Source organism: Nerophis lumbriciformis, linkage group LG26, assembly GCF_033978685.3.
Source record: "Nerophis lumbriciformis linkage group LG26, RoL_Nlum_v2.1, whole genome shotgun sequence".
In the NCBI taxonomy this organism is placed as follows: domain Eukaryota; kingdom Metazoa; phylum Chordata; class Actinopteri; order Syngnathiformes; family Syngnathidae; genus Nerophis; species Nerophis lumbriciformis.
Genome location: NC_084573.2, coordinates 15,600,001 through 15,622,501, shown reverse-complemented (window position 1 = coordinate 15,622,501; position 22,501 = coordinate 15,600,001). Strand labels below are relative to the sequence as shown.

The 22,501-nt window shown below is 42.4% G+C and overlaps 1 protein-coding gene across 1 annotated transcript in view; it reads right to left on the bottom strand.

Moving 5' to 3' along the window:
- The window catches only part of LOC133623869 (pleckstrin homology domain-containing family G member 1), a 94,134-nt gene that overhangs the window by 48,053 nt on the left and 23,580 nt on the right, over positions 1 to 22,501 (bottom strand). Inside the window, exons 2-3 of the mRNA XM_061987331.2 lie at positions 16,142 to 16,716; positions 162 to 262 (exon numbers count right to left, since the gene is read on the bottom strand). Of these exons, the coding sequence (XP_061843315.2) occupies positions 162 to 262; positions 16,142 to 16,716 (676 nt within the window). The remainder of the gene's footprint in view (positions 1 to 161; positions 263 to 16,141; positions 16,717 to 22,501) is intronic.

Here is a 22,501-nt window from a genome sequence, read left to right as displayed (position 1 = left end):
TGACTTAGTACGCCATTCCTAGAAATCAGTCGACTGTAAATAATTATTTGGAGGACTATATTCCTAGAATGTCCCTGATCTATTGACAAATGTAATATCAACAGTGTTCAACAAAGTATAAAGACACACACATTTATGTTTTGGTGTGTACATGCCTTTACCTGTTAAAGTGGTAGATGTCCTGGATGTTACCAAACAAAGAGCCTTTATCCTCAGAGCTCAAAGCCAGTCGAGCCTGGTTACTGACATTCTCCAAATAATCCTGCAGAGAGGAGAAGAAAAAGTTAAGATAGCTTCAAATAAGGTGATTTTAAAAGGGAAATCCCATTTGAAATGACTACAAGGCAATCCCAAATAGCTTTTAAATTCTATGTTTGCTAACAAGGTTAAAATGTCAATGTAAGGATCGGCCAATGTGTTTACAGAAGTCCAGGTTCCTCTGTACAACAGGAGCAGTCTTGGGTTTTTGGAAATGTGCTGCAAAAAAAGTTTTGAACTGAACTCAGGGGTCGGTCAGCATAGTGTCATTCTTGCGGCTTTGGCCCTCGGGCCACCAGTTGAGTATCGCTACACTCATCATCATCGGCGGTCACTCGAACGAGTATGACGATCCTCCTGGTAGGGGCGTATCCCTTTATGGTGGATGCCTGTGCGTGACTTTGTTTAACATTGGGGAGACTGCTGCAAAGACAGTCACCCCACGAACCTTGACAGAATCGGGTCAGGATCCGGTGACATGGAGTCCAAGACGACTGGGGACCCTTTTCTGCTGCAGCCTTCTTTCGCCATCGCAGCCGTTGTGGTAGTTCTTAAATCAACCGTTTTCCGCCTGCTCCGCCCTTGAGGTCTTCACCGTATCCCTGGCTAGGGGGCAGTCAGGTACTAGGCCTTTGCCAAGGGCCACCTGGGGTAACAGTAGTAAAGGGGTTAACCTCCTAGTGCCCCATGACCCCATAGAGGAGCCTCCACTGTCGGATGCACTTTAACGTCATGCCCAGGACATCGTCATGCCCAGGTCATCCCTACACTACACTGTCCATGGCCCTAAAGCAGTGATGGGCAGTTGCTAAGCTACGTAGCTTAACTAACTACATTTTCCAGTAGTTTGGCCGCAGCTTAGCTACTTTTTTAACGAGTAGCTTTTCCTGTAGCTTAGCTACTTTTAGAGCCATGTAGCGAGGTAGCTTACATCAAAGCTTCAAGCTACAAAGAGAGAAAATGGATTGCGAATCCAGGCTCAAAAAATATGGAGAAAATCCATACATACGGTTGGTGTTCGTATGATGAGTCACATGGCTAAGGTTCGGGCGAAACATTACGGACTGGCCAATCAGAGGCAAGTAAGCAAAATCATAAGAGTTGTTACGACCGGGTCGCATGGTGCTGCGAGGTTCGTTCTCCCGGGATGCAAACGGACGACTCCGGACAGGACTTGCAGGTAGGAACGTGATTTATTCTCATGAATCATAAAACGAAGACAGGAAAAAACCAAACGAAGCGTGCCTAACACAAGGATAGCTAGCGGAATAGCTCACAAGGAAAACACTAAGACGGGACTTAGCGTAAGACACGCACAGGGAACTAGAAAACATTGAACGTAGCAGTTGCGTAAAGCAAACAAAGAAGCCAGACCGACTGACTGGCAAAGGCAGGCTTAAGTACTGTCTCTGATTACAAACAGGTGCGCGTCCCGAACACAAGAGGCAGGTGAAAATAATAAGTAGCTATGGTAACCAACTCAGAGGTGCACAAACAGAAACTAAAGGAGTCCAAAACTAACAGAAAACACAAGTGACTCGAAAAACTTAGACTATGATCCGGGCAGTGGATCATAACAACAGTCACGCACTCATGTCACATGACAACAAGGGAGTCGGAGACAGAGGGACGCTTCAAGCTGATGACTTAAAAAAAACAAATATACTTTAAAATGGCAGAGGAATTCTCTTCGGCAGATTAGATTTTTCCCTTAGTGGTTTAAGATGACGTCCACAATAATGTGTGTCCTTGGCCTAATTTAGACAAATGTATGCATTTAGAGAAAACAATGCCCAAAACCTTAGTTTTTAGTTGTTTACTCTGTAAACCAAAATGCTCTCTTCATCGAAGACGTGGAACACAAATTTAGGAACATACACTAAGGTGAGTTGAGTTCATGAAAAGTTTTACTGCACATAACTGTTCCCTAACAACACACAAGTCATTGTTTTTTTGTCAAGATATAAATAGATACTGTTTTTTTTTTTTTTTACTGTACGTAGGGTAAATTAAAAACATTATAGGTGTGGGCCAAAGAAAAGGCAAACCAAATAAATACATAAAGTGAGGTGTAGGGACCCCTAGAGGTAGTTGTAGAGCATGAGTGTCAAACTAGTTTTCACTGAGGGCAACATCGCAGTTATGGCTGCCCTCAGAGGGCCGCTTGTAACAGTGAGTAATACGTTTGTAAATTAATATAAATGTATAAGGATTCGCCTTGTGATATTATTATACCATTGCACATGCATTTGATCATTATATAATTTTTTTACGTTCTCTGTTGACAGGCAGCTCAGTCGCCATCATTTAATGTAGAATTTATGGCGTTTTTTAACAGCAAATTTATATAAATGTAAAAATGGTACCACTGTGTTTTTAACGTTGAAATTCTGACGACTGATAGGTCATTTTTTTTCATATATGTGGTTGTTGTTGTTTCATGGTGAATTACTGTACATGGAAAAACTGTTTGTTTTTTTACCTATTGTAATTTTTATACTGTACAATTAAATGAATAACTCACTTTAAAATTATAAGTCAATCAGATATTTATTTTATTTAAAAAAAAAAGTGTAATATATGATAATATATTATTTATTGCATTATTAGGAAACACGAATAATAACTATTAGTTTTTATTATTACAGATTATAACTACTTTCAAACCTAAATTCATACCAATTTAACTAACATTACATTATGAACATTAACATTATTATTACAGATCCATTGATAAGTACTATCAATTTCTAAATTCATACACATTTAATTTAATTATTTAATTTCTTACATTATTAGATAATATTAAAGTTTAATATATAAGCAATTGCATGCAGTACAAGTATTTTTTTCAGTCAAAATATAAAGAAGGAACACATTTAGTAAAAAAAAAAAAGATAATGTACTCGACTTTCGCGGGCCACGTCAATTGATGTGGTGGGCCAGATCTGGCCCCCAAGCCTTGAGTTTGACACTTGTGTTGTAGGGTGTCCCCAGCTAAATCACAGATAGTTTTTAGTAATGCACCCAAATTTGTACACTCTCAGTTATATTAACATTGATCATATATACAGTAAATGAGTCCATAGATATAAATGCTGTTAAATGTAGCTTTGATGTAGCAAGCTACTTTTGCTGTGTAGCTTGTAGTGTAGCTTGCAACAATTCTCCGGGGATAGCTTCCCCTTAAGGTTAGTGCCGCCCTAGTGGCTCCCAGGAGCATTTTAAAAAAAGGATTGAAATTGGAAAAAGAAGGGAAATTTTTTTTTGTTTTTTTTTGTTTTAGTATGTTTTTTGTTTGAGGACAAACATGACACAAACCTTCCCAATTGAACTCACCATGGTGTGGACTGTTTGTCTATTCATCCATTTTCTACCGCTTGTCCCTTTTGGGGTCGCGTGGAGTGCTGGAGCCTATCTCAGCTGCTTTCGGGCGGAAGGCGGGGTACGCCCTGGACAAGTCGCCACCTCATCGCAGGGCCAACACAGATAGACAGACAACATTCACACTCACATTCACACGCTAGGGACAATTTTGTGTTGCCAATCAACCTATTCCCAGGTACATGTTTTTGGAGGTGGGAGGAAGCCGGAGTACCCGGAGGGAGAACACAGGGAGAACATGCAAACTCCACACAGAAAGATCCCGAGCCCGGGATTGAACTCAGGACTACTCAGAACCTTCGTATTGTGAGGCACATACACTAACCCCTGTACCACCGTGCTGCCCACTGGACTGTTTGTTTACATGTAAAATCTTCCACTCCTTCTTTGTCTCATTTTGTCCACCAAAAGTTGTATGCTGTGCATGAATGCACAAAGGTGAGCTTTGTTGAAGTTGTTGACTTGTTAGAGCACTAATCAGGCATATTTGGTCAGTGCATGACTGCAAGCTAATACTAACATGCTATTTAGGCTAGCTGTATGTACATATTGCATCATTATGCTTTATTTGTAGGTATATATGAGCTCATTTAATATCCTTTTCTTGTATCCTCTTTGTATATAACTTAGTTTTGCATGTCTCAGTACACATTATCTGTATGTAATATTGGCTGCATTTCAGATAGTTGTTTGTGTGCCATGTTGTTCCAGAACACAGCAAACGTTACCTAGCTTGCCAAAGATTGTAATAAATCCATTAGAAGAAGACAGCCTGCCGTTTCCTTTAACATGGACACACACATCTATACTTTTGGCCATTAAAAGCCAGTAATTTCCAGGAGTTACCTCACTTTTTGAGTAGCCTCTGATTTACTAATGGTTTCTAATGTTGTAGAATGAATATTACATTTCAACATTTCTGTCAACGAAGATTTGCTTCAGCCTGCGACACATAGTCATTTTGATAGTAGGCTATTATAGCTAATATAGACACTTACGTCATGTGTTGCCTTCATTGTAAGACTTATATACGGCTTTTCATTTTTGCGGCTCCAGACAGATCTGTTTTTTGTATTTTTGGTCCAATGTGGCTCTTTCAACGTTTTGGGTTGCCGACCCCTGACTTAGCTACATGTAATCAAGAGTAACTTGTAGCTTAGTGTACTAAATTTTCCATGTAGCTCGCCCATCACTGCCCTAAAGTTTTCTTCAGTCTGATAAGTGAACTTGAAGAAACCCTGCTCTGAAAAAAAACAGGAATTCCTTGCAGTCGCCTGAGCAATGTGTCATCTAACTCTTAATCTTCTATTTACGACAATAAAAGACCCGCTGTTCAATGTTAATCATCCACTTGTCCCAGATTCAGGCCAATCGAGCCTTTGCACTCACATTACCCTTTGGCAATCGTATTTTACATGCAGAAAATGTGTCTACTACTGTAGCTTTGAAATATAATAAATATCGATATGATTTAACATTGGTCAGAAAAAGAAAGTCGAAGGTAGAGACAGAGAAAATTCTGCAGAGATCTTGGTGAGATCAGAGAGTAAGGATAAACCAATGAGTCACTTGTTTTTATTGCACCTCATTTTCCGTCCCTGCCCATGTTATAGTCATTATACACGATGCTGTTTGATCTCTGCAACCTGTAATTAAAGTCAATTAAAAAAATCAAGTCAATGAAAGTGGGAATCTGCTTGCTTGTCTCCCTCTCAATAATAGAATCAGTGACACATATCTGTTCCTACAGGCAATGTAGGTCCAAAAAAATCAGACAGAATAACATATGGTATTTAGATTAAACATCAAGTCAAGTTAACACAAGCATCGACTGTAGCGCTACTTTAAAACAACAACGAATGAAGAATGAGTTGAAATCAACAGTTTCATATCTCTAATCTTACTTTTACATGGTAATTTTAAAATATGTTGACACATTAAGCATAGGGTTAAGTTTATACTAAGGCTGAAACGACGCGTCGACGTAGTCGACGTCATCGGTTACGTAAATACGTCGACGCCGTTTTTGTGCGTCGGCGCGTCGCATATTTACGTCACACTACTGTCATGGCGGAGCGCAAAGCAGACGATGCGAGCGAGGGGAAAAAAGCACGCCAAAAGTCGTCAAAAGTGTGGGAGTATTTCAATAAACGGCCTAATAATGTTGTTGTATGCACACTGTGTCGAGCGGAAATGGCCTATCATAGCAGCACAACGGCTATGAACGAACATTTGAAAAGAAAACCCCCGACAGCGTTCTTGCCATCACCATCAACAAGTCATTCGTCCGCGTGCGTATACGTTGTCATTATTACACAAAAACATGAATGTGTCATTTGTATCTGCGTTGTAAATTCATAAACTAAAGCACCGTTTGCTCTGAGAGGCGCGTTTGGCGTGCCTGTTCAGTGTTTACAAAGACGCGCTCCTCTTTAACGCTGTGGAGAGGCGGCGGGGGCGAGCGAGCGGCGAGGCGGGGCGCGCCGGGAGCGACGCCGCAAGAGACAGGGGACGACGAGCGAGTGAGGAAGAGGAGCTGAAAAGCGAGGAAAGAAAGAGAAAAGAGTTGGAAGAGAAAAGACTTTGTGTAAAATTAAAAGATTGTAAACCTGGCAAAGCCGTCTGGCGTTCAGTCTGTCGGTCCTGAAAGAACCCCACGGCACAAGACGTGTCACAAACGCTAACGTTAATTAGTTGTGCAAATACCTTTTACAACATTAACAGTTACATATACTATGTACAAACCAACAATTAACTTTCACTTTAATCATACTATCATTGTTGTGTTATTAAGCAAAATAAGCAATACTTTTACTTTTGTTGAAATGTTTACACTGTACACTTTTTTGTATTGGATGTTTAGCTTAATTTTTGCACATTTTAGCAAATAAGCAATACTTTTACTTTTGTTGAAATGTTTACACTTGTTACAGGATATTTCCGTTTTGCACTTTTTTGTATTGGATGTTTATCTTTATTTTTGCACATTTTAAAGCAAAATAAGCAATACTTTTACTTTTTAAATGCTTATACTATTGCAGAATATTAAGATTTGCACTGGATGTTTACTTTTATATTTGCACATTAAAAAGCAAATAAGCTACTTTTAATTTTGTTAAATGTTAAAAGTTTTAAATGTTTACATTGTTACAGAATATTTTGTCATGTTGTTGTCAATGTTGACTGAGTGGCCATACTTTTTTTTTTGTAAATAAAAGCCATGCCTTTTGAAAAAACTGGCCTACATTTATTTTTTCCTCTTCATTTTAAATAAAAAAAATAATCGGTAAAAGGAAAAATAATCTATAGATTAATCGAAAAAAATAATCTATAGATTAACCGATTAATCGAAAAAAAATAATCTATAGATTAATCGATAGAAAAATAATCGTTAGCTGCAGCCCTAGTTTATACTAAGCTTTACACGCAACTCAGACTCAAGAAAACACTTGAAACTCAAGACAGGAAGCCTACAAAGGCGTACGCGTGCACATTTTCAGGACTTGTGCAGATCCCAAATATAGATCAGCAGGTACCAGAAGGTAAGAAAAGTTGCTTTTGCATAATATTGCGAAACAAAACGCCAGATAATATCTGTGAAAACCACATGCTGAGAGAAGATGTCATTCATATCACCACAGCTGATCTGGCATACAATTAAAAATACAAGAAAAAAACTAATTGTACTACAGGAGCATCAATATGCAACTACTGGCTGATATGTGAATGTATTATTCTTACTGGACTACATTGGTCACCTGTAATAATCACAATGAGCTAGGGTCGCATCCTAAAAAAAGAGATCTGTCATGATCCATGTCCTGGATCATGTTTTATGTTCTGTTAGTTTTGGACTTTATAGTTCCTGTTTTTTGTGCACCCTTGATTGTTTTAGTTACCATGGTTACTTATTATTTCCACCTGCCTCTCATTAGTGTTCGCCCGCTCACCTGTTGCCCGAGCACTAATCAGAGGCATTATTTAAACCTGCCTTGCCCTCCAGTCAGTGCTGGAGTATTGTTTGTTGTATGCTGTGGACTCCCTGTTTCATGCAATGCTCTGTTCATGCTTGTTTTCTGGAGAAACCATAGTTCATGCTGATGATTTCATGCGTAGTTCGTGCTGCTTGTGCCTTGCCAAGTAAGTTTTGTTTATTTATGCCACAGTTAGCGACTTTTTGTTTCATGTCCATAGTTCAGGCTAAGTGTTAGCTTTTGTTTACTGCGTTAAGTTGTGCCTTCGCCTTGAGCGCCTTTTTGTTTTCACCTTTTTTTGAACATTAAAACCATGTTTTCTTGTACACCGCCTGTCATCTCTGCATCTTGGGGTTTGTCACCTCCACATCATGACAAGATCAGCATTGTCATCTGAAAAGATCAATAAGCTTGTTTGCGCAAACAACTGATAAAATTAAATTAAAGTAAATGCACATTTTAATGGTGCACTCTGTAAAGTACCCACCATTTTTGGATTCACTCGAGGGAGTACTTGAGAGTGCTCCCCCGGGTGATTCCCTCGTTCTACTGGGGGACTTCAATGCTCATGTTGGCAGCGACAGTGAAACCTGGAGAGGCGTGATTGGGAAGAATGGCTGCCCGGATCTGAACCCGAGCGGTGTTTTGTTATTGGACTTTTGTGCCCGTCACAGATTGTCCATAACGAACACCATGTTCAAACATAAGGGTGTCCATATGTGCACTTGGCACCAGGACACCCTAGGCCGCAGTTCCATGATCGACTTTGTAGTTGTGTCATCGGATTTGCGGCCTCATGTTTTGGACACTCGGGTGAAGAGAGGGGCGGAGCTTTCTACTGATCACCACCTGGTGGTGAGTTCGCTGCGATGGTGGGGGAGGATGCCGGACAGACCTGGCAGGCCCAAACGCATTGTGAGGGTTTGCTGGGAACGTCTGGCAGAGTCTCCTGTCAGAGAGAGTTTCAATTCCCACCTCCGGAAGAACTTTGAACATGTCACGAGGGAGGTGCTGGACATTGAGTCCGAATGGACCATGTTCCGTGCCTCTATTGTCGGGGCGGCTGATTGGAGCTGTGGCCGCAAGGTAGTTGGTGCTTGTCGTGGCGGTAATTCTAGAACCCATTGGTGGACACCAGCGGTGAGGGATGCCGTCAAGCTGAAGAAGGAGTCCTATCGGGTTCTTTTGGCTCATAGGACTCCTGAGGCAGCGGACAAGTACCGACAGGCCAAGCGGTGTGCGGCTTCAGCGGTCACAGAGGCAAAAACTCGGACATGGGAGGAGTTCGGTGAGGCCATGGAAAACGACTTCCGGACGGCTTCGAAGCAATTCTGGACCACCATCCGCCGCCTCAGGAAGGGGAAGCAGTGCACTATCAACACCGTGTATGGCGAGGATGGTGTTCTGCTGACCTCGACTGCGGATGTTGTGGATCGGTGGAGGGAATACTTCGAAGACCTCCTCAATCCCACCAACACGTCTTCCTATGAGGAAGCAGTGCCTGGGGAGTCTGTGGTGGGCTCTCCTATTTCTGGGGCTGAGGTTGCTGAGGTGGTTAAAAAGCTCCTCGGTGGCAAGGCCCCGGGGGTAGATGAGATCCGCCCGGAGTTCCTTAAGGCTCTGGATGCTGTGGGGCTGTCTTGGTTGACAAGACTCTGCAGCATCGCGTGGACATCGGGGGCGGTACCACTGGATTGGCAGACCGGGGTGGTGGTTCCTCTCTTTAAGAAGGGGAACCGGAGGCTGTGTTCTAACTATCGTGGGATCACACTCCTCAGCCTTCCCGGTAAGGTCTATTCAGGTGTACTGGAGAGGAGGCTACGCCGGATAGTCGAACCTCGGATTCAGGAGGAACAGTGTGGTTTTCGTCCTGGTCTCAGGAACTGTGGACCAGCTCTATACTCTCGGCAGGGTCCTTGAGGGTGCATGGGAGTTTGCCCAACCAGTCTACATGTGTTTTGTGGACTTGGAGAAGGCATTCGACCGAAGTCCTGTGGGAAGTGCTCAGAGAGTACGGGGTATCGGACTGTCTGATTGTGGCAGTCCGCTCCCTGTATGATCAGTGCCAGAGCTTGGTCCGCATTGCCGGTAGTAAGTCGGACACGTTTCCAGTGAGGGTTGGACTCCGCCAAGGCTGCCCTTTGTCACCGATTCTGTTCATAACTTTTATGGACAGAATTTGTAGGCGCAGTCAAGGCGTTGAGGGGATCTGGTTTGGTGGCTGCAGGATTAGGTCTCTGCTTTTTGCAGATGATGTGGTCCTGATGGCTTCATCTGGCCAGGATCTTCAGCTCTCACTGGATCGGTTCGCAGCTGAGTGTGAAGCGACTGGGATGAGAATCAGCACCTCCAAGTCCGAGTCCATGGTTCTCGCCCGGAAAAGGGTGGAGTGCCATCTCCGGGTTGGGGAGGAGATCTTGCCCCAAGTGGAGGAGTTCAAGTACCTCAGAGTCTTGTTCACGAGTGAAGGAAGAGTGGATCGTGAGATCGACAGGCGGATCGGTGCGGCGTCTTCAGTAATGCGGACGCTGTATCGATCCGTTGTGGTGAAGAAGGAGCTGAGCCGGAAGGCAAAGCTCTCAATTTACCGGTCGATCTACGTTCCCATCCTCACCTATGGTCATGAGCTTTGGGCTATGACCGAAAGGACAAGATCACGGGTACAAGCGGCCGAAATGAGTTTCTTCCGCCGGGTGGCGGGGCTCTCCCTTAGAGATAGGGTGAGAAGCTCTGCCATCCGGGAGGAGCTCAAAGTAAAGCCGCTGCTCCTCCACATCAAGAGGAGCCAGATGAGGTGGTTCGGGCATCTGGTCAGGATGCCACCCGAACGCCTCCCTAGGGAGGTGTTTAGGGCACGTCCGACCGGTAGGAGGCCGCGGGGAAGACCCAGGACACGTTGGGAAGACTATGTCTCCCGGCTGGCCTGGGAACGCCTCGGGGTCCCACAGGAAGAGCTGGACGAAGTGGCTGGGGAGAGGGAAGTCTGGGCTTCCCTGCTTAGGCTGCTGCCCCCGCGACCCGACCTCGGATAAGCGGAAGAAGATGGATGGATGGATGGACTCTGTAAAGTTGTTTATAGATGTGTTTACTACATTATCGATTAGTAACTGTACCTTCTTTCACTATGTTTCACTTTGTAAAGCGCTTTGAGTCACTAGAGAAAGGCGCTATATAAATATAATTCACTTCACTTCACTTTTTTGCAATATTCTTTCAAAATGTGCACTGAATTCTTTCTATACTCTACTGACAACAAGTTTTGAGCAAATCAACGCCTTGCAGTTCAGTAAGACATTTTAAAACGCTCTTGTACGGCATTCTGACTACAAAATTGCATTTGTATCCAAACATTGGGGTATTTTCTTCAGCACAATTTACTCATGCAAGAAAATAAAAAAAACCTGTGATTAATCATGATTAATCACAATTCAAGAGTGTGATTAATCTGATTGAAAAACAGAAATATATAAATGTACAAATATTCATACATACATACACATACAAGCTCATGCATATACACACAAACATATATATACACATAAATACATACACATATTTACAGTATATATTCATACTTATATAATATATACATATATACATGTATACATATATACAAAACCCAAAACCAGTGAAGTTGGCACGTTGTGGACATCGTAAATAAAAATAGAATACAATGATTTGCAAATCATTTTCAACCTATATTCAATTGAATAGACTGCTAAGACAAGATAGTTAACGTTCAAACTGTTAATTTTTTGCAAATATTAGCTAATTTGGAATTTAATGCCTGCAACATGTTTCAAATAAGCTGGCACACGTGGCAAAAAAGACTGAGAAAGTTGAGGAATGCTCATCAAACACCTATTTGGAACATCCCACAGGTGAACAGGCTAATTGGGAACAGGTGGGTGCCATGATTGGGTATAAAAACAAACAAGGATGGGGCGAGGGTCACCACTTTGTGAACACATGCGTGAGCAAATTGTCCAACAGTTTAAGAACAACATTTCTCAACCAGCTATTGCAAGGAATTTAGAGATTTCACCATCTACGGTCCATAAAATCATCAAAAGGTTCAGAGAATCTGGAGAAATCACTGCACGTAAGCGGCAATGCCCATGACCTTCGATCCATCAAAAAGCGACATCAGTGTGTAAAGGATATCACCACATGGGCTCAGGAACGCTTCAGCAAACCACTGTTTCGCAGGTTTCCCTGCTCTTCAGGGGATTTTCTGGCAGTAAATCCCCTGAAGAGCAGGGAAACCTGCGAAACAGGCTTGTAGGGATGAAATAGCCTCTGTGTTTTTTCCTGACCTAACGTATATTCCGCTCTACCCCGGTATTGAGCACTATATAATGAATAAACCACAGTAACCCAGACTATATATATATATATATATATATATATATATATATATATATATATATATATATATATATATATATACACACACACACACAACCATATATAAATATACACATTTGGATCAGGGGATGTCGTGAGTTTGTGAAGACCTTGAGGTACTCGTGATTAAGGGCTATGTAAATAAAATGTGATTTATCGATCTTGGCTGCTGACCTATCACGTATACGCACAGCGAGTAAGTGTAGAGATAGATTAAAAAAAAAAATTTTTTTTTTTAATTTTTTTTATACATTTTTTAAATTATTAAATTATTAATCGATTTACAATTAGATTAAATAGGTATCCAGATGTGAATGTGAATCGATTTTTTCAGCACCTTTATTTCTCAGCTAAATGTGTTTGGTTGAAATGTACTTTTATTTCATTAGGCAGGAAATAACACAAGCAAGTGGCAAGGGGCTGTAAAATGTATTAAGTGCTATTAATTTACAAAAAGTAATATTGCTGGCATTTAAGAAAATGGTCTAAAATTGTCAGATAAAATATCACAAATAGTTTTTAGTTATTTGACACCATTTACAGCTAAAATGTACCCCCGTTCAGTTAATAAAAAGCATTTTAACTTGAAATTTAGCCAAGACATGAATCATGTACAATTGTATTCTAAAATCCCTACTCACAGACCAAGCTAGGGGTCACCTCAGAGGGTCATGTTAAGATTTTGTTGACCATCAACAGTACCGTGTAAGGTGATGCTTTATTAGTCACGGGGTCATGGATGTGACCTGGCTCGACCTGCTCACTCGTCGCATTCGCCTCAAGTCTAACAATGGGCAGCTCAATCACACACACCTCTGAAGGTACACTCCCTGCTAAGCATCAGACGCAACATGTACCGACTTGATCCAGTCTGCCGTTAACCATTAACCTCCTCAAGTGCATGCTTCGATTCCAAGCCAAACACTTTACTCTGCACTGTAGCTGAAAGTCATTACTCTCCGCAATTCGTAGTTTGAACATCGATAGATTGAAACCTTGAAAACCTCTTAATTCCTGGTCAACTGCAAAAGGCGACTCTTTCCAGGTGCTAAACTGTTTTATGGCTACGGTTGCACACTGCTAAATTCAAATGCACACATGATAGGTTGCATGCAAGACAAAGTGATGACCACTGCTCCCCTGATGAGAGAGCTGAGCCCAAGGGAGTCATGGTAAATATTTATCTTAAGCCTATCACACCCTCTTTGCTCTCCGGAAGCAGCATGGGCTTGAGGATTATGGATGACTGGAGTTGTAATAATGGAGGTTTTGGCAACCATCAGGTGAAGTTAGTACTGCTGATACAATCAGCCTTCACTGTCATTAAAGAAATAAGCAATGCTTCAATGCCCTAGTGAAGAAAAATGGACTGATAGGTAAGTGGCAGTCTAAGGCTGGGTGGTCTGTTTTACTACTTTACTGGTGGCGGTCTGCAGGCAGTAGAAGGTGATTAAGTGCAGCTCTTAAGCCCTCTTCCGTGTTTTCTTAACCTGTTGCAGACACTGTTATCTCAGAGCTAAATCCCTCTTCCTTCTGTCCCCTGTCCTCGCCTCTGCATCCTAAAAGGACAAAGGGGGGATGGAAGGCGGGACATCAATCAGAGTTGCAAAGTTGAAACCTGGGTGACAATGAATTTAAAGTTCTTGTTTTAATTTCGACAGCAAAAGACATCCTCACGGGCAGCGCAGTGGTTAGAAATTCTGCTTCACAACCATTCTGCATTTGAATCTTGTCTTGGATATCTCTGTGTAGAGTGTGCATGGCCGGTTGTCTCTCACAGTCCAATGACATGTATTAACTGAAGACAAAATTGTCCATCAACTTGAATGTTAATGGTTGTTTGTCTCTGTCTGCCCGGTCATTAATTGGAATAGATTTAGCACACCTGTTCTGTTCTGTACATTCAAGAACAAGTAAGAGGAAACAAGACTGCAGAGAGATCCTGTCAGGTAATCCAACTATAAGAATGATGAGGGATCCAGAAAGGTGATCCAACTACAAGAACGATGAGGGATCACGACGGGAGATCCAAATAAATTAATGAAGAGGGATCAAGAAAGGTGATCCAACAACAACAATGACGAGGGATCCAAAAAGTTGATCCAGCTACAAGAATGAGGAGGGATCAAGAAGGAATTACAAGAATGAAGAGGTCTCAAAAAAGGAGATCCAATTACAAGAATGAAGAGGGCTCAAGAGTGGAGATCCAACTACAAGAATGAAAAGGGCTCAAAAGAGGACATCCAACTACAAGAATGAAGAGGGATCAAGAAAGGAAATACAATTACAAGAATGAAGAGGGATCCATAAAGGTCATCCAACTACAAGAATGAAGAGGGATCAAGAAAGGAAATCCAACTACAAGAATAAAGAGGGATCCATAAAGGTCATCCAACTACAATAATGATGAGAGATCCAGAAAGGTGATCCAACTACAAGAATTAGGAGGGCTCAATAAAAGTGATCCAACTACAAGAAGGATGATCAAGCCAGAAAGGTGACCCAAATACAATAATGGTGGGGGATCCAGAACTGTGATCCAACTACAATAATAAAGAGGGATCAAGAAAGGTGATACAACTACAAGAATAAGGACAGATCAAGAAAGGTGATCCAACTACAAGAATGAAGAGGGATCAAGTAAGGTGATCCAACTACAATAATTAAGAGGGATCAAGAAAGGTGATCCAACTACAATAATTAAGAGGGATCAAGAAAGGTCATCCAACTACAAGAATGAAGAGGTATCAAGAAAGGTGATCCAACTACAAGAATGAAGAGGTATCAAGAAAGGTGATCCAACTACAAGAATGAAGAGGGATCTATAAAGATGATCCGACTACAAGAATAGCAAGAAATCCAGAACTGTGATCCAACTAGAAGAATGAAGAGGTATCAAAAAAGGTGATTCAACTACAAGAACAAAGAGGGATCAAGAAAGGTGATCCAACTACAAGAATGAAGAGGAATCTAGAAAGGTGATCCAACTACAAGAATGATGAGCGCTCTAGAAAGGTAATCCATCTAAAACAGACAATTACTGAAAATCAAATAAAATCCAACTGAAAGGTCAATTCAGCGCCAAAAAAAAAAATCAGTTTGTGGAAATGTGTGGAAATGTGTGTTGGAATAGGCTGCAGCTTACCCTAACCCTAATGAGGACAAGCAGTATAGAAAGTAGATGGATGAATGTTGTGTGCTTACAGTACATGCACACATGTTGTTTTGAATGTGTGCCCGTTCCTGCAGCACAAAGGTTCCGGTGTCCTGTAACTCAACCGAACCCAAACCCTGCAAAAGCGAGCACAGGTGACCTTTTTGTGTTGAAGGTTCCCAGTAGACAACAAGTGGTGTGTCTGTGTGTGTGTGTGCGTGTGTGTGTGTGTGTGTGTGATGACAATCACTATACACTCAAAGCATGTGTGTTATCAGCTGGTTGAAAGGCCTGCACACCTGAAAAGAGCAAAGTCAACCACCCGCCATGCTGACCTCGGCCTGTTTTGACCTCCACTTTACTGATTTGGAATCGCTTTCGTTTTGTAAATCAGTTTCAAAAGCTTAAACGTGAACATTGTTTGAGGAAGACAATCGCGTCTAAACCGACTTGGTAAGCAAACAACCAGAGAGTCCATTACAATGCTGCTGTGTTGTACAATAATAAATGGACATATAATCAAAGAAAGCTAAAAAAAAAAAAAAAAAATGAATGTCCAAATTTCAGAGCCAGTCTTGAATTACCACCTAATTCCAATTAACTTTTAGGTAAATCAAAGTCTGTAATGAGTTTCACACACCCAACACTCCACTTTTCTTGTTGATTTTAATGCTACTTAAAAGAGCTATAGTATCGTAGACTGTTGACGGCAGGTGTGTTGTGTGGGAGAGAGAAAGATGCTTCTTCAGTTCCTGCATGCCCTTTTTTCTTCATACTGAGCTTGTACTCGCCAGTGGTTATCTTACAAGACCCCTGGTTGCCATGTTTGTCAATCAAGTGACAAATGTGACGCCATAGTGAAGATTAACTCACGATCACCAAATGGACACCCCTGGTTTAAGACATTACTACATTTCTTATTTCTATCAAAAAGGAATGAGATAAAGTAAATATTTTTCCTCACCTCCACAATGCTTCTGAGGTCCTGGACGTATGTTCTCTCTGTATCCAGTATCTCCTGCACCACCCGGTCCACATACGTCCTGGGTTCTTGCACCTGACCAATTCGCTCTGTCCCCCTGTCAAGACTTAGCTCCGGTTCTGAATGATCAGTTGCTGTCTGTTCAGTGCCCTTTCTCCCAGGCTGCCTTCCTGTGTCCATATCTCTGTCATCTCTTCTGTCGTCTTCCCCGCATCCCAGCTGCTGGGCCGGAACCAGCTCCAAACGTATAGCCCCGGAGTCCTGGTCTGATGTCACAGGGATACAGTTAGGGCTGTGGACAAGGGTGGAGCGGCTGCCCAGTGAGCAGTGACTGTCCCGAGAAGAAGCAGAGGAAGAGGTAGAGCTATAGCTGACCGGCCTTTCGGCACTGTCTGGAGAAGAATCCATGCTGTGGGCCGAGCAATAGCGCAAGGATGCGTAACGGAAGGCTGGGTTGCGAAGGCAGCGGGTCGAAATGTCGCTGGAGCTCAGGACTGAGCCAGAGTCCGGGACTTCGGGAACAGGTGGCAATGCATCAGGCAAATAGCTGTAGTCGTCTGCATGAACAAAAAACAAGACGAGAATAATTCATGTTATATGGTTGGGTGCTCAAGAGATGTATTGAACTCAAAACAAAACCTCATTTATATTCTTACAGACACTATCTGCGTACAAACTCAATTCCTTACATTCCAGCCGACCACAGCCAGGCTGACCAGCTGCCAAACGAGGGCCACAGCTGTAAGCCTCCTGTCATGAGAAGCCAATTATCTGCCACTTTAGAATGAAAAGGAATGGAGAGCATTTAGATGAGCAGCTGTATTGCGATACTAAATCTAAATCTTAAGCGCTCTCCTGCCAGAGGCAATGAATGAGAGGCCTATTTCCACGAAGACAGGCAGGTTTGTGTATTTTACATCAAGTCGCTGCCAAACTGGCTCGTGTCTGTGGACGGAGCCGTTATGATGTGAGCACTGACTCTTTGAGCCACACAGTCAGGCCAAGTCAAGTGAATGCACAGATGAATGATCAGCTCAAGTCCCTCACACCCTCTCAACTCATCCCCCTAGTTTCCCCTGAAGTTTTCCGAGGCCATGCTTGGTAAAAGGATCAATGTTAAGCCGAAGAACAGTACAGACTTGAGTTGAACTCTGTAGACGTCCACCTGGAGGTGTCTGTCTTACTCACTTGATTGAAAAATGACAGTTCAGACATACGAAAAAATACTTCTGGGTTTTGTGAGTCTGCAGTTGACCGTAATGCAAGCAGACTGTAACAACCCACATCTCAATGTGAATCTGAAGTTCAATGGCTTTATGGCATTGGAAATCTGTAATTAGGGTTGTTTAGGGTCGCCGGGAAAAATATATAATACATAAAGTCGTCTATCTTGTTGCCAATCATCACATATTGCTTGGATTTTACAGACGTCACGTCCGGCTCACGTCCCACCAGTGGTGGGCCGTCAGAGCCAGCAAGGCCTTCTCTGCTGGCCTAACATAACCAGAAATCATGATCATAATTAAAGATAAAAGTCATTTTTAATTTACTTTCCCAAAACATCTAAAAGTGTTCATATTCTCCTCATGTCAAATTATGCTCCGTCCAGTGCTGTTTTTAGGCTACAGTTTGTATCCAATCAGAATTCAGCTAGCTTATGTTGCCATGTTGTATGAAATCTGCCCGGGGCCTTCATAATCAACAATGCGGGCGTCCGTGAACTGTAAGTGAACGGACACATAGAGTTGATCGACAATTGCGACAGCCAATCAGATCACGAGTTGTTGTCAGTAAGTCCTTCTTGCTGGCCGTACGCTCTGATTGGATACTCACTTGGGAGTCCCGAGTGAGTATCCAATCACAAGTTGCGAAAACAGGAAGTGGCACCGGAGCCATACGAGCCACAGAAAGCCCCAGAAAACTTGCCGGTACTCACAAAGAAGGAGAGCAAAATGTTGATTAGGTGGCAGATATATATTTGCAAGGCCATTTTGAAGAAGGATACTTAAAGGCCTACTGAAACCCACTAATACCGACCACGCAGTCTGATAGTTTATACATCAATGATGAAATCTTAACATTGCAACACATGCCAATACGGCCGGGTTAGCTTACTAAAGTGCAATTTTAAATTTCGCGCGAAATATCCTGCTGAAAACATCACGGTATGATGACGCCTGCGCGTGACGTCACGGATTGTAGAGGACATTTTGGGACAGCATGGTGGCCAGCTATTAAGTCGTCTGTTTTCATCGCAAAATTCCACAGTATTCTGGACATCTGTGTTGGTGAATCTTTTGCAATTTGTTCAATGAACAATGGAGACAGTAAAGAAGAAAGCTGTAGGTGGGAAGCGGTGTATTGTGGCAGGTGTTGTGCCGGATAACGCACCCCCGCCGTAGAATGCACCCCTTGACTGTTGTGCCGGATAACACAGCCTGTGTTTCATTGTTTACATTCCCGGAAGATGACAGTCAAGCTTTACCATTGGCCTGTGGAGAACTGGGACAACAGAGACTCTTACCAGGAGGACTTTGAGTTGGATGTGCAGACGCGGTACTGTGAGTACGCATGCAGCTGCGGTTTCCAAACATTTGATCACTTGCCCGTACGTGCGTGCCGCTATGTTCATGTCACGTACGTAACTTTGGGGACTTTGGGGAAATATATGTGCTGTATGAACTTTGGGGAGGTGAACGGTACTTTGGGCTGTGGGATTGAGTGTGTTGTGCAGGTGTTTGAGTTGTATTGGCGGGTCATATGGACGGGGGCGGGGAGGGGGGGCAGGTGTTTGTTATGCGGGATTCATTTGTGGCACATTAAATATAAGCCTGGTTGTGTTGTGGCTAATAGAGTATATATATGTCTTGTGTTTATTTACTGTTTTAGTCATTCCCAAATGAATATCAGGTCCCACCCGCCTCTCACAGCATCTTCCCTATCTGAATCGCTCCCACTGCCCTCTAGTCCTTCACTCTCACTTTCCTCATCCACGAATCTTTCATCCTCGCTCAAATTAATGGGGAAATCGTCGCTTTCTCGGTCCGAATCGCTCTCGCTGCTGGTGGCCATGATTGTAAACAATGTGCAGATGTGAGGAGCTCCACAACCTGTGACGTCACGCTACTCGTCTGCTACTTCCGGTACAGGCAAGGCTTTTTTATCAGAGACCAAAAGTTGCGAACTTTATCGTCGATGTTCTCTACTAAATCCTTTCAGCAAAAATATGGCAATATCGCGAAATGATCAAGTATGACACATAAAATGGACCTGCTATCCCCGTTTGAATAAGAAAATCGCATTTCAGTAAGCCTTTAAGAGAAACCACTTTTTGTGAGATGAGGTCGGCCGACACCGGAAGCTATCCCGGCGGTGAAATGGTTTGCCCGCATCTTTCACACGAATCAACCGACTACGACCAACTACCGACTACGAGCGGTACCACTGGCTTATATGGCATCGAATGGGTGCTACAAATTGTGAGTTCAAATATTTGATTTCTTTATTTTTTCATATTTCATTTGTTTTATACAATTCATTTAATGTTGACAGTACCACATAAGATATGTTTGCTGAATTGCTGGTTTATTGAATGTTAAATGTGCCGAAAAATAGACCGTTTTGTACACTGTTGAGGGGTTTCAATGACCAGTAGTGTGCAAGTGGGTTTCTGTATAGTATCTCCAGTCGTGTCTATGTGGTGACATAAATTACGGTATTTTGAGAGGTGAAGTTGGACTAAGTAGGACATCACTGAAGGGTCGAGGTGAGAAACGCACGGCCTTCCACTGCGTCCCACTCATTAAATATGTGTGTTGGTCAAGCTAGCTTTGTTCTCAATGCATACAAGGCACCATTAAGCATTTCTTCGAAAGAAAAAATGCCATATGCTTGTGTTGTTTTCAGCTGTACGAATCGTTCAAATTGCGAAAAGGATAAACGTTTTCCTCAGAGCTCCTCAAGAGGTAATCAAAAAGGACGGAAGAGTGCAAGATTTTACAAAACAACGAAGAGAAAAGCAGCTCACACTCCAGTCCAAGCGAGCAGTGTTGAAGAATGCATGAGTTTGCAGTGATCACTTTGTTAAACGTTTGTTTGATATACAAACCCAAAACCAGTGAAGTTGGCACGTTGTGTAAATGGTAAATAAAAACAGAATACAACGATTTGCAAATCTTTTTCAACTTATATTCAATTGAATAGACTGCAAAGACAAGATACTTAACGTTCGAACTCAGAAACTTTGTTATTTTTTGCAAATATTAGCTAATTTGGAATTTGATGCCTGCAACATGTTTCAAAAAAGCTGGCACAAGTGGCAAAAAAGACTGAGAAAGTTGAGGAATGCTCATCAAACACTTATTTGGAACATCCCACAGGTGAACAGGCTAATTGGGTGAAGGTGGGTGCCATGATTGAGTATAAAAGCAGTTTCCATGAAATGCTCAGTCATTCACAAACAAGGATGGGGCACTTTGTGAATGACTGAGCAAATTGTCTACCAGGTAAAGAACATTTCTCAAAGAGCTATTGCAAGGAATTTCACCATCTGTGGTCCGTAATATCATCAAAAGGTTCAGAGAATCTGGAGAAATCACTGCACGTAAGCAGCAAGGCTAAAAACCAACATTAAATGCCTGTGACCTTCGACCCCTCAGGCGGTACTGCATCAAAAAGCGACATCAGTGTGTAAAGGATATCACCACACGGGCTCAGGAACACTTCAGAAAACCACTGTCAGTAACTACAGTTCGTCGCTACATCTGTAAGTGCAAGTTAAAACTCTACTATGCAAAGCGAAAGCCATTTATCAACAACACCCAGAAACACCGCTGATAAAGTTGAGGAATGCTCATCAAACACTTATTTGGAAAATCCCGCGGGGGAACAGGCACATTGGGAACAGGTGGGTGCCATGATTGGGTATGAAAGCCGCTTCCATGAAATGCTCAGTCATTCACAAACAAGGATGGGACGAAGGTCACCACTTTGTGAACAAATGTGTGAGAAAATTGTCCAACAGTCTAAAAGAGGTAAGCTTTTACTAAAGGCAACAATCATAAATGAAGCTTTCAGCTATTACACCATGTTGACATCCGTAGTTATATTTTGATAAAGACAGGGAAAACAGGTTACTCATAAATGTATGCGCATATTTATCTGGGAGAGTCTTGATACCAAACTCTTTGACCCAGCCACACACAAAGAAGTTGTAGACCTCCATGCTTCTCCAAGTTTCCATATGTTTTGTCGTGTAAAATGGCGTCTGGAGCACCATTGTTCAATGTCTGGGAACGCGACTGATGTGTAATCCTTGATGTCACTCGACAAAACTTTTTTTTGATTAAGTACATGGATCTATTCCATTGCATTGTCTGATTTTTTTGGGCTTGTATCTGCCTTTTGCAGGAAGATTTCAGCCTCTTTTGTTCTCAGATAGTTTGCCCTCTTGGCTTGGTTGACCACCACTGGTTTTCTTTTCCGGAAAAAAGTCACGTGATGGAATACAAGCAACAGAGACGTGACCAGTCACACTCTCATCCAGTTTATTGAACCACCCAACTCTACTAAACACCACCAAGCATTTTTAGCTCAAGATCCAAAATTCGTGCTCCTTCAACGATTTTTGTGGTTCCTCCAAAAACCAAATTTTTTAGTGAATATGAATCGAAATTCTGACAGTTCCTTAGCATTAAGGCTGGCTTACAACCTTGCAGGTGGAGTATTGTGGCAACCGGCTGACATTCGATGCCCCCTGCGCCACTCTCTACCTGCCAAGCAGCCATTTGAACTCCTCTCACATCAAAGTGTTCCAGATCACACACTGGCAGTTAAAAAAACATGAAATGTGAGCACAGCCTCAAAAGAAATCAGGCTTTGAAACACTCTCACCGTTCTAGCAGGTACTTCTGAGGGCTCTCCATGCCGCACTGGCACCTCTTTTAGGAGCACTTTGGCAGGAGCCATGCTTGTTAGAAGCTGGTTTGTGATGAAAATATCACCGGTTTGCAACTAAACTTGGAGCCAAATAACAGCGCGAGTGTCAAATTGCTGACATATTATCCCCCGATAAAGATTTTATGGTAAATGCAGGATTTTTTTAGGCCTCTATGAACATAATCTGCTTGTTCTTTTCATCAAAATTGTACAAAACCCAAAACCGGCAAATATTAGCTCATTTGGAATTAGATGCCTGCAACATGTTTCAAAAAAGCTGGCACAAGTGGCAAAAAGACTGAGAAAGTTGAGGAATGCTCATCAAACACTTATTTGGAACATCCCGCAGGTGAACAGGCTAATTGGGAACAGGTGGGTGCCATGGTTGGGTATACAAGCAGCTTC